The 13337-nt window shown below is 36.9% G+C and overlaps 1 protein-coding gene across 3 annotated transcripts in view; it reads right to left on the reverse strand.

Moving 5' to 3' along the window:
• The window catches only part of LOC149801965 (alpha-1-macroglobulin-like), a 251727-nt gene that overhangs the window by 57115 nt on the left and 181275 nt on the right, over positions 1-13337 (reverse strand). For all 3 annotated transcript variants that reach the window (XR_016420765.1, XM_089956363.1, XM_089956364.1), the window contains 3 exons: positions 8164-8340; positions 6249-6580; positions 5439-5601 (listed from right to left, as the gene is read on the reverse strand). Coding sequence is in view for 2 of the 3 variants with exons in the window: in XM_089956363.1 (XP_089812489.1) it covers positions 5439-5601; positions 6249-6580; positions 8164-8340 (672 nt within the window). In the remaining variant the exon portion in view is untranslated. The remainder of the gene's footprint in view (positions 1-5438; positions 5602-6248; positions 6581-8163; positions 8341-13337) is intronic.

Raw genomic sequence — 13337 nt, forward strand, 5'->3', positions numbered from 1 at the left:
CAACGCGCGCAAGCTTAATTTCTGTGTAATTAAGATATTAATGCAAACTAAATAAAAAGATTTTGGAATTATAATTTTTAAGATATTTATGACAGAAACATTAGTATCGAGAGTAGAAATACCGGTACATGTATGATGGCTAATCTTAGAGCACCAAAGGTGAGAGGCTCCATATGGGGTGAGTGCTGTATGCATGCATAGGAAGGGTAAAAATAACAAGCAAGTTGCAATATACGAGTTGGCGTGTTTAATATGTTGGTATTTTTTTTTTAAATAAAGGTGGTCTATTTGTTGTGGTTCTCTCTTTTTTTTTCTCCCCACCTAGCCGAGGGTAGCTTCAAAATGAGTAGAGCTTGCTGACTCGAAACAATCAACTGCTCAAAGATTGTTTTGATGTACCGGTATGTCAGAGATTTCAAGGTGTCTAGGTGATAATTGTTAATAATAAAACTTGTGGGATTTCTTTGACATGTGTGTTCGGAAATAAAATGCAGCCATCTGGATTTCATTAAAAGAGCACACGATGTACGAACATTTAGCACCCACAATCAATATTTATCATCTACAAAGAGGTTTACTACCAACAGAACAATAACTATGTTGAAACCTTGGTATATAATGCCTCAGGGATAAGGGGTTTGTTTTGTTGCACAATGCCAATGAATTTTACTAATCCATACCGACTCTTCAATGTATTGTTTAATGATATAAAGCTGGGGTCATGGTTTCTAATCAAAGCCATAACTGTCACACCTGTCTGATGTGGTTTCATGTGTAACAATGTCTACACCCACAACCAATTATATTCTTTTAGCCGAATCAAGCTATTAAAATATAAAGTATAAATAAAATACCCACCACTATCAAAAGTTTATATACTGGATAGCTGTCGTTGTGAAACATAATATTGTTAGTACTGTAATAATTTTGATGGATAAGTTTATCATACATTATGCAACAAACGAGGAGGCACTGCCTAGTTCGTGGAGAGACTCTCCTTTGCCGAAATCGTCTCCAAAGAGGCCAGTAGGCCGTCCACAGAAGCAACTTCGAATTAATGATTCTGAGGATGCATCACAAAAAGAACCGCCTACGAAGAAAGCTGCTCTAGATGACGAGTCTGATTATCTTGAACCCGAGAGTGCTCCACCTGGTTCTGTACATGGTCACTATAAACATTATACATTAAAGCAAAAGCAGGATATCGTTAACAATGCAAAATGTCTGGGAATTAGACCTACAGCAGAAAAATTCAAGATTCCGAAATCCACGGTGAGTACCTGGATGAAAATGGACTTTTCTGCCGATCTGAACTTGAACGGACATTTGCCTAAGTGTGGATGACCCATTTCATATGGACAAGCTATGGATGATAAGATAGCTCAATGGGTGCTCACTCAACATGACTTACAAATTCCAGTCAGTGTTGAGGGAACATGTATATATGCCAAGGAGCTTGTCTCAACAGAATTTCCAGAGAGCAAATTCCATGCCAGTCGTTCATGGGGAGTTTCATGAAAAGACATGACTTTGTGCTCAGAAGCAGGACCTCTCTTGCCCAACGTTTACCAAAAGATTTGGAAGAAATGATTGCTTCGTTCCACAAGTTTGTGATGGATATACGTGAGGAGGACGAGTTTGACAATAAGTTTATTATTAACATGGACGAGACACCGATGTACTTTGATCTTGTGCCAGGGAAAATGATGGACAAAGAAGGAACGAAAAGCATTCTGATTCGTACAACTGGCGTGGAGATGAGACACATTACTGTCGTTCTAGCTGTTGCAGGTTCTGGCGATGTATTACCTCCAATGATTATTTTCAAGGGAAAGAGACAGCTAGATCTGAAGGCTCCAAAAGGGTGGATTATCGCAGTTCAAGAGAAAGCATGGATGGACGAAACGCTAATGCTGCAATGGATTGAAGAAATTTATTTGCCTTTCACCAGAAGAGAGCGATCACTATTAGTTATGGACTCGTTCCGGGCTCACATCACTGACGACGTGAAGAAACAGTTGCGGCGCAGAAACGTTGTGCCAGCAATAATATCTGGAGGCTGCACATCCAAACTGCGACCTCTTGATGTGAGCATCAATAAACCTGTTAAGTGCTACCTCCGCCGCAGCTGGACGGAATACATCAGGGACGATACGAATGCATTAATATCATCTAATGAAAGCAGCAACAGACGGATCAAGACAGCCAGCAAACGGACTGTATTGGACTGGGTTGTAAATGCCATGGACACATTGAAGGAAAAGCGCACAATGATAATTAAATCTTTCAAGGTGTGCGGCATCAGTGTCAATCTGAGCGGAAGTGAAAACGCGCTGATCAGAAATGACAAACAATTAAACAATATGGATGATGATAGTGATAAAGAATTTGAGGGCTTTTCGCCCGAGGACCTACAAAAGGCTATGAACAAGCTACTTGATACTGAATAATATATTTAAATATATTACAGCATTAAATCATATTTCTTTTCATTCTTTGATATTGCTACTTATTGTGTATGGCTTAATATAACAATGTTTATCTATCTATCTGCATACATACATACATAAATATATACATACGATTAAAAAATTTAAATTATATTAGTTCATGATCACAATAAATAATTATCTACCAAATGAAGCGAATTTTGTATCAGTTAAATTAACGGTAAACACGCTGTGAATTTTACAACAAAACGAGGCCGCAGATCTTCCTAGATTGTGTCCGAAAACATAAATTGTAGAAAACGTTATAGCAGAGCAATGTCCGAAAACTTACAAGGCATTTAAATACTATATTTTCCACAAAAAAAGGTGTCCGAAAACATACGGTAAATACGGTAATGCCTTTATTCCAAGTGTCTGCAAAATTAGAAAAAAAATATGGCTTTCTAAGAGTGATTTTTTTTTTTTTTTAGATGTAGCTTTAACAATTTTTCAGTCATATTGCTATGATGTCTGCAGTGTGGAAGTTTATAGTGATGTCTAGCACTGGGACATCATGTCACAGACATGTAGCATGATGTCCCACCCAGTTACATTATCTTGACACAGTGGTCCCCCTCATATACGGACACTCCTTCTGCACTGAGAATGTGGTCTTATAAGACTGGTGGCCTTTCCAGAGGGGGACTATATTTGTGAGATGTGTATGTATATTTGTATATAGTAGGAAAGCTACATATAACTTAAAGCAATTAATATCTTCATTTAAAAGTAGCATTAATTATTAAAATGTTCTTGTCTTAAAAACAGATTTATTTCAAGGTAATGTTAAATAATAGTTCATATTCTAAGGCGTGAAATGTGAGTGGGGTATTGTTGGCATGCACATTACAAAACCATTCAAAAATGTTATTTGAGTCTTGGTACATACGCTGTTTGGTATTTAAAATAATTCTCTTTCCATTTACTACATTTTCCCACAGCTGCAGAATGTTCTCCTTATTTTACATTCTTGTTTATTTAAACTTTCCCAACCTAAATTTTTCGGCATGTGAACTCTCCCCATCATCGTCAGTAACTTTTATTTCTCTTCTCAAGTAATATTTCTTTGTTTACATGATGACAGGTTAATGTTTTGTAATGATTTTTTCCTATTTGGCTAATCGTACAATACTGCAAAATAATTTTGCAGACGAAACATTTGTAAACGAAATGCCTTATTATACAGGAAGTGGTACATGAACTGTCATGTGATTTTTTTGTCTTTGTCTGGTACCCTGTTATGTTTAATGTTAATTGTTTCTCTGTGCATGTGTTAAATCCACAAAATCTGTTTTTAGCCCATCTGACCATGTTATGATCTTGACAATTATGTCAGTTGTACTTGTCAATTTCAACAAAAAATATCAGATGTGTGAAGCCCAAAGCTCTATCAAAGCACTGCAGGCCCTATTTCTATCTGACCATGCTATGATCTTGACAATTAATAATATCCGGTCATAATCGTCAATTAAATAAAAAATCCACTGTGTGAAGCCCAAAGCTCTGTCACAACACTGCTGACCCCATTTCTTGCAAATGTCAGTATTCTTTATATAATAATAATCTTAATGGTACATGTACTTTAGCCAAAACTTCTCTCAGTAACGAAAACCTGTCATCCAGAAACAGACATTTGGAAAGATAATCAGATTATTTACCTCACTGTAATTACATAGAGTTCTGTACAAATTAATAATAAAATGTAGCTGCTTGTGAGGGGTAAATTTTACATTTGTGCACTAATATGGTGGCTGCTGGTTGCGTTTGCAGGGTGGCCTTTCTTGAGGGGCACTTTTAAACACAAACTTGTTGGTGCCAAGGGATTCTGGCTGTAAAGGGGAGTGGGGGGGGGGCCTCTGTCAGGGGGGTGTTCATGAGGGGGACCACTGTATGTGTATGTATGTGTGTGTGTGTTTGTATGTATATATATATATATATATATAGAGTATTATTTATATAGTACATGTATGATTTGTAGGTAAATTGTAAGCAATGATACAAGCCCCAGTGATTGGAGGTTGCAAGTGCTGATTACTGATCATGATATATTCTAAGTTTGATGAAAATCAGATCAACTTACACTGTTAACAATCGCAGTCAATCAGATGCAAGATCACTTCATGAATCTTGCCCAAAATCACGTTCATCTGATATCCTGATAATATAATCCCACAATTCATGCTTGATCAAAACTAAATCAGAAATATGGCTTCCAGAGTAGGAAGAAACTCAGCCAATCAGATGCAAGATCACCTCCGTAATGTAAGTGGGTCTTGCTAATTACTGAACTCACTGAAATCTTCTTCATAGAATGTCTTTATTCCAAGTGTCTGCAAAATTAGATAAAAATATGGCTTTCTGAGAGATAACAAGCTCTATCAGTTACATAATCACCTCAATAATATGCAAGAATCTAGCTAATCCAATTTTTCTAAGCCTATAATGGTAAAATCCAATCTTTCAAGTTTGATCAAAATCAGGTCAGAAATATATGTGCAAGCAGTCATGTGCTGACATATAGAGGAGACATGATTGACACAGGGCAATACTACAAGCTCACCTGTTCTTGTAGCCAGGTTAATGTAAAAATAATATTTTCCATGTTTCCTAAAGTAACTGATTGGAATGAGGAAAGAGTCCTGTTGTTTCCATAGAAGAATATCTAAGTCTTTGCATTTGTGGCACTGACTATTGGTACCCCATAAAAATAGTGAATTCAGTGTTGATGAAATGAAAGTCAACATTCAATTACTTAAACCAGGTAAAGGAATCTGAATTTGTTCTTAAGGAAAACTTGTAGCAGACAACAATTGTTTACCTCCTACACCCAAGAGATCTAAATCTGCAAGTTGTGTATTATTGTGATTAAGCTTTCATATCAGTGCTTTCAAACAAATGTGCACAAGCCAATATAATCTCATGAATAATGTTTTCACTGCAGATACTCACTTGGCACCCTTGTCCTGGCTTCCAACTCAGCCATAATTTGTCCCCGCTTGGGGCTGTCAACATTGTACAGGGTGTAGGCATAGGCCATGACGGTTAATGTGTATGTGTCTGCATTTGTCTGCTGCTTACTCAAACATGTGAAGCCATTAATAATAGCAGGATCCTGGAAAAAAGAACTAAGCTGAAAAAAAATCTACAGGTATCCATGAAAGATGAAACTGAATTTAGATAATGTCTGGATTCAGTAACATTTCAAATCTTAATCATTATACTTGTAGTTTTTACTAATTTCTATCAACTTTATATTTTAACAGTCCCTTTTCTTTGGTTTTTATAAAACTATTCTTCTATTCTTTTCATTGGGTATCATATTCAAAAGATAAATTTTTACAGATGTCAGGGACTTTGTGGAGTTACTTACCCATAATGCATGTCCAGGTCTGTGATACAGAATACAAGTTATCATGTAGAAGCCATTTTGTTTCTTTCAGTCACAGTGACAATGACCCCACCACAAAGACCACTAAACTGATAGGCATCTTCCTTATATCAAGTGCAAGATATCCACAAAGTCTGAACACGGTCCACAACCTACAAATGTTATTATGCAGAAACCAAAATTGACTGATGAATGGATGGATAGAGAGATGGGCAGATTGAGAGACATCACTGCATGGTATACTCCACTTTATTAGGTATATCAAATTTGATGTGGCTCTGACCTCCCCAGCTGCCTTAGATCCAGCACTTAGGAACAAATAGGCAAAGCTATCTTCATTGTGGCAAAGGGTTAGCATATCTCTCACTTACATTTTTGTCAATTCCAGCCTCTAGCAGTGCAATCAATGCAAAAGCTGTCAATCCCCCAACATTCTCCCCATCTGCCAGACCTCCTTTCAGGTAACTGCTGAACACTTTACCCACACTTTGAATACAGCCATCTCCATTCTGGTGCTTAAGGAGCCACTGCATGCTTAAGTGGAGGTCTTTGCTGTCAATATCGATGAATGACTGTGATTGTGCCATGGACTTGACAACAAAAGCTGTCAACCAAGTACTTCCTGTACTGTTCTGATACTCGTTGTCCCCCCAAGCACTGTAGGAACCATCATGGTGTCTGTACTTCAGCTGCCGCTGGTATCCTGTTTAATGTGCAGAAATTAAATTATATGATTCTGGTTAAAAACTTAAAATGTAATCATGAAACAAGAATACTGTACCACACTCACTTCTGTACAGAGATACTTCCAACAGCTAACTGTGCATAAGAAATTTAAGAATGATAATCCATCATACATGTTGGTGTGTGATACCAAGAGAAGCCCATAAATTCTGACTCTAAGGTAGAATTTCCCTATTCCACACCAATACATATGATGGATTTCATTAATCCTACCTCACATGTCCTTAAAATAGCCTGTCAGGCACGAAAACAAGTGTTCACACTTTAAACAATTGATAGATTAAGCTGTTATTCAAACTCAGATTAAAAAACAGTAGACTTCTGCTTGTGACCTTTGATGATTAGAGAATGAAAAGAAGCTTCCAGGGGCAAAAGTTAGCATCACCTGAAATGTTAATCTGAGTTTCCTTTGACCCTACTCACCCTATTATTGATATTTGGACAATTATATTGGGGTGTAGGATCAGAGTCAACTCCCAAACAAAAGGTTTGAATTTGCCACTGAAAAGCCAGATTCATCAGGTAGAGAACATGTCAACACCAGTCACAAGTTACAAGAAAACCATCATTGATATGTGCTCCATTCATGGTTAATCTTTCTCCAAGTTGCTGCAACTGTGAGAATTTTATGTTCATTGTTCTTGGAATAAATTATGTTGAGTATTATGTATCCTTCTGTTCTGTTACAAAAATATGTTCGACTTTCATTAAATATTATTGAAATTTCGCATAACAGCATTATTCTTGATATCACATGATTACACAGACATAGAGGATGCAAGATTTGTGTTAATAATGTTAATCTAGTCTAACTACTAGTACACTTAAACTATCTAAACCACAATACTTTCTGGATGGATGACTTATAAAGATTGATTTAGGAAGCATTAAACTGTTTTTGCCAGTCTCCAGCTAATGCTTTAATGGTATATGGACTAAGGTCACAATTATTATATCTGGGTATGAACCCACAAATGTAATCCAAATTTAAGCATTCTTGCTATTGATTTAAAGGAAATTGATTATTCTTTAGAATATGAGCATTATGGTGTGGTTGTCTAAGTATGTTTTGGTGACAGTGCACAGTGAGTAATGAGGCACTGTTACTGGTATGGAAATAAAATCACTGACCCACCTCATGTTTTGTCTACAGTCCAGCCTCTCAAAAAATTGCCAGTTAACCTATGACAAGAACTTCACCAAGTTCATCTTTGAAGATAATTTAGATAAACAGGAATTATCAGGATTTGGACCCACTGGAAAGTTCAGTATTGGCAAACAACTGTTGGGACTATATGGAAAAATAATTGCGATCAGAGTCTATATGGGTGTCTGCTATGAGGGGGCAAGGGGAGATAATCTGAAAGAGTTACTTCCCTTAGTGTGTATAGTAAACAGAAAGATGCATGTTTCTTTTCTTTTTCTTTGGAGACAGCTGGATCAAGAAGGTAGTGGAGTTTATTGCCTAATATAAATCTAATTATGTATTGTATTCAATGTATAAAAGAAGTTAAAATACAATAAGGTAATGACGTAACTGACCAACTCTCATGTATCCCTTAGCCTCATCCTGGATTGCATCTGTGAGCTGGTTGGTATTGGTAAGATACTGCAGGACATAGATATTTGGGGACCAGGATGCCATATTCTGCTCACCACATCCATATGGCATCTTTAATAGGTCCTTCAGGTTTGAAAGAGTCGGGCCCATTATGTCACCTGAAAAAGTTAATGTACACATTTGTTAAGCTGGATGACACATGGTTTGCTAGAGCACAAGGAAAAGGTTTGCACCTGACGGGTCAAAATCTTTCCCAAGTACCCCAGCAAACATCTGCATTTGGCAAAATGTGAATGATCATTATTTTTAGATTATCAATTAAAATGTAATTAATTAATAGCCAGTTATTTACAAAAAGATGGGAGTTTTTAAGCATGGAAAACAAATCATACTCAAAAAGCAGGTAAACATCTGTGTTAACACATTAACCCCTAGTGACGACTTTACGGGGCAGGAGGTAGTAGCCTACTGCTGAGCTCTGTAGCGTCATGGTCATGCATGATACACTAAAGTGGGTGGTATTATAGAAAGGTAGACAGATGTAGCTCTACAATGATACCAAATAATCTGGAATATCTAGTTGCACTACAAAATACAGATAGAAAAACCTCATTTTTTGGACCCGACTTTTTTTAAACCCAAAATTTGCTCGTGGTTGGAATCTAATTTTGTGTCTGGACTTTAGACTTTTTGGTCTCAGATCTAAGGCAAACTGGTATGAACTGCAAACAGACAGATGAGCCTTTGCAAAAAGTAGGACAAGATGGGCATTTGGAGTAAAGAGTGGTCTCCATACAAAAATAATGGCTCCGTTTAGCAAAAAAAATAATATATATATATATATATATATATATATATATATATATATATATAAAGAAGTCCAACTTTTACGCTTCTGCTCATGCGCGAGTCAAATAGCCAACAAAAATCGAAGTTTCTAACACCACTAGGCAGTATGTTATTGAAAGATGACCAGGGATTTGGTGTTTTCGAGTCTATTCAGAAATAGCTTTCAAAATGTGTTTCCTACTCGATTTTTAGGCAAAAATGACAAGCTCCAGGGGTTAATGTGTTAAGGGCACTGCAACCTATTTTTTAAAGTCCTGTGACATCATGAATACATCCATGATCCACAATTTCAAGCAATCAACATGATCCCCAATCTGCCTGTCAGTACATAATGTGATGGTAGATTACCCCAATCTGCCAGTCAGCACATAATGTGATGGTAGATAACCCCAATCTGCTAGTCAGTACATAATGTGATGGTAGATAACCCCAATCCACCAGTCAGTACATAATGTGATGGTAGATAACCCCAATCTACCTGTCAACACATAATGTGATGGTAGATAACCCCAATCTAACAGTCAGTACATAATGTGATGGTAGATAACCTCAATCTGCCAGGCAGCACATAATGTGATGGTAGATAACCCCAATCTGCTAGTCAGAACATAATGTGATGGTAGATAACCCCAATCTACCTGTCAGCACATAATGTGATGGTAGATAACCCCAATCTGCCAGTCAGCAATAATGTGATGGTAGATAACCCCAGTCTGCCAGTCAGCACATAATGTGATACCTCAATCCACCAGTCAGCACATGATGTGATGGTAGATAAACCCAATCTGCCAGTCAGCACATAATGTGATACCCCAATCTGCCAATCAGCACTTAACATGATGGTAGATAACCCCAATCTGCTAGTCAGCACATAATGTGATGGTAGATAACCCCAATCTGCCAGTCAGCACATAATGTGATGGTAGATAACCCCTATCTGTCTGTCAGAACATAATGTGATGGTAGATAACCCCAATCTGCCAGTCAGCACATAATGTGATGGTAGATGACCCCCATCTGCCAGTCAGTAATAATGTGATGGTAGATAACCCCAATCTGCTAGTCAGCACATGATGTGATGGTAGATAACCCCAATCTGCCAGTCAGCGCATAATATGATGGCAGATAACCCCAATCATCCAGTCAGTACATACTGGTGTCATCCAACCACATATATTCACGTACTTCACAATGAAAGGTATGAATGAAGTTGAGCAAAGAATTAAATAAGCATATTCATTTGAATGCTTGAAATTTTTTCCTGGAAACTGATGCTAATTATATAATAAAATATATAATTATTGTATGTGATCTGTTTTGGTTTTGGCAACTAACAATGGCAAACAGGTTTTTGATATCAATAAAATGTATGACTGGCTGCTTTTTTTAGCTGATGTCCCAAAAAACATGATCATCTCTCTATGGAGTCTTTTGTTTCACAAATGATCTCCTCCCTGCTCTGTTCCATTGCTTCATATATGATGTTCTTCCTAGTTACTTCTATTGCTTCATACATGGTCTTCTCCCTGATGAGTTCTATTGTTTCATACATAGTCTTCTCCCTAGTTAGTTCTATTGCTTTCTACACAGTCTTCTCCCTAGTGAATTCTATTGCTTCATACATGGTCTTCTCCCTATTGTGTTCTATTACTTCATACATGGTCTTCTCCCTGCTTTGTTACATTGCTTTATATCTGATGTTCTCCCTGTTGAGTTCTATTGCTTCATACATGGTCTTCTCCCTGTTGAGTTCAATTGCTTCATACATGGTCTTCTCCCTGTTGAGTTCTATTGCTTCATACATGGTCTTCTCCCTAGATACTTCTATTGCTTCACATATGGTCTTCTCCCTGGTGAGTTCTATTGATTCACACAATGTCTTCTCCCAAGTGAGTTCCATTGCTTCATACAAAGTCTTCTCCCTACTGAGTTCTACTGCTTCATACATGGTCTTTTCCTTAGTAAGTAATATTGCTTCATATATGGTCTTCTCCCAAGTGAGTTCTATTGCTTCATACATAGTCTTCTCCCTGCTGTGTTCTACTGCTTCATACATGGTCTTTTCCTTAGTAAGTAATATTGCTTTTTACATAGTGTTCTCCCTACTGAGTTATATTGCTTTCTACACAGTCTTCTACCTACTGAGTTCTACTGCTTTCTACAGTCTTCTCCCTACAGTGTCCTACTGCTTCATACAAAGTCTTTTCCCTTCTGAGTTCTATTGCTTCATACAGTCTTCTCCCTATGAGTTCTATGGCTTTACACATGGTCTTTTCCTTCGCAATATTGCTTTCTACATAGTCTTCTCCCTACTGAGTTATATTGCTTTCTACACAGTCTTCTCCCTAGTGAGTTCTATTGCTTTCTACACTGTCTTCTCCCTAGAGAGTTCTATTGCTTTCTACACATTCTCCTTACAGTGTTCTATTGCTTTCTACATAGTCCTCTCCTTACTGAGTTCTACTGCTTTCTACACTGTCTTCTCCCTACAGTGTTCTATTGCTTCATACAAAGTCTTCTCCCTTCTGAGTTCTGTTGCTTTCTACAGTCTTCTCCCTACAGTGTTCTATTGCTTCATACAAAGTCTTCTCCCTTCTGAGTTCTGTTGCTTTCTACAGTCTTCTCCCTAGTGTTCTATTGCTTCATACAAAGTCTTCTCCTTTCTGAGTTCTGTTGCTTCATACAGTCTTCTCCCTACTGAGTTCTATGGCTTTACACATGGTCTTTTCCTTAGTAATATTGCTTTCTACATAGTCCTCTCCCTACTGAGTTCTGTTGCTTTCTACAGTCTTCTCCCTACCAAGTTCTATTGCTTCATCAAAAGTCTTCTCCCTGCTGTGTTCTATTGCTTCATACATGGTCTTTTCCTTAGTGAGTAATGTTGCTTTCTACATAGTCTTCTCCCTACTGAGTTCTACTGCTTTCTACAGTCTTCTCCCTACTGATTTATATTGCTTTCTACATAGTCTTCTCCCTACTGAGTTATATAGCTTTCTAGTCTTCTACCTACCGAGTTCTATTGCATTCTACAGTCTTCTCTCTACTGAATTCTATTGCTTTACACATGGTCTTTTCCTTAGTAATAATGCTTTCTACAAAGTCTTCTCCCTACTGAGTTATATAGCTTTCTACAGTCTTCTACCTACAGAGTTCTATTGCATTCTACAGTCTTCTCTCTACTGAATTCTATTGCTTTACACATGGTCTTTTCCTTAGTAATAATGCTTTCTACATAGTCTTCTCCCTACTGATTTCTACTGCTTTCATACATTGTCTTCTCCCTATTGCATTCTATTGCTTCATACATGGTCTTCTCCCTGCTTTGTTCTATTGCTTCATATATGATGTTCTCCCTAGTGAGTTATACTGCTTCATACATGGTCTCCTTATTAAAGCGTATTGCTTTACACATGGTCTCCTTATTAAAACTTACTGCTTCACACATGTGGCCTCCTTTTTAAACCTTAATGATACACACATGTAGTGTCCTTTTTAAACCTTATTGATACACACATGCAGTGTCCTTATTAAACCTCACTGCTACACACATGTGGTGTCCTTATTAAACCTTAATGCTTCACACATGTGGTGCCTTTTTAAACCTTATTGCTTCACACATGTGATCTCCTTATTAAACCCTTACTGCTTCACACACGTGGTTTTGTCTCTATTGAACCCTATAGCTTCACACACATGGATTTCAAGTTTGATAATTGCACATAATTTTCACAATGTTTAGTTAACAAGAAAAACATTTGCTGTGAGGCAACTAGCACAGTCCCATGATATGTAGACATGTATATGTAATGTCTATTTAAAGATTATAGTGCTTGCAATACTGGACATTGTAAGTATGAAATGAGTACAACAAAACAAGCCTGCAAACTCCATGTATTTTCAGGCTAGACAATAATATCTAACAATACAAGCACTACAATTTATCAGTTATATAAATTATTAATTAGATGTAAAATTATATTTAAATGATTTTTCACAAAATTAAAGTGAATACACAAACAAATAAAAACAGAACTTGTTCTAATTATTTTTATGTCTGAATTAACATCTAAATACATAATTTGTGATGTTGCCATGTTTTGTTGCATCATGAATCTGCTGTTACATCATGTTATACAGCGACAAAATTTCACTCAATGCATTTACATACTAAATATTGAGGTGGGTAATATATAATAACAAAGATTACATGACATTATTTAAAGCCAATTGGTATTTTCTATATCAAATACTGACTAGTCCAAAAAGACATCCAGCGGTGTCAACATAGAAACACTAAAGTCAAATA

This window comes from Sinohyriopsis cumingii, chromosome 4 (assembly GCF_028554795.1).
Source record: "Sinohyriopsis cumingii isolate HCF-2022 chromosome 4, ASM2855479v2, whole genome shotgun sequence".
NCBI lineage: Eukaryota > Metazoa > Mollusca > Bivalvia > Unionida > Unionidae > Sinohyriopsis > Sinohyriopsis cumingii.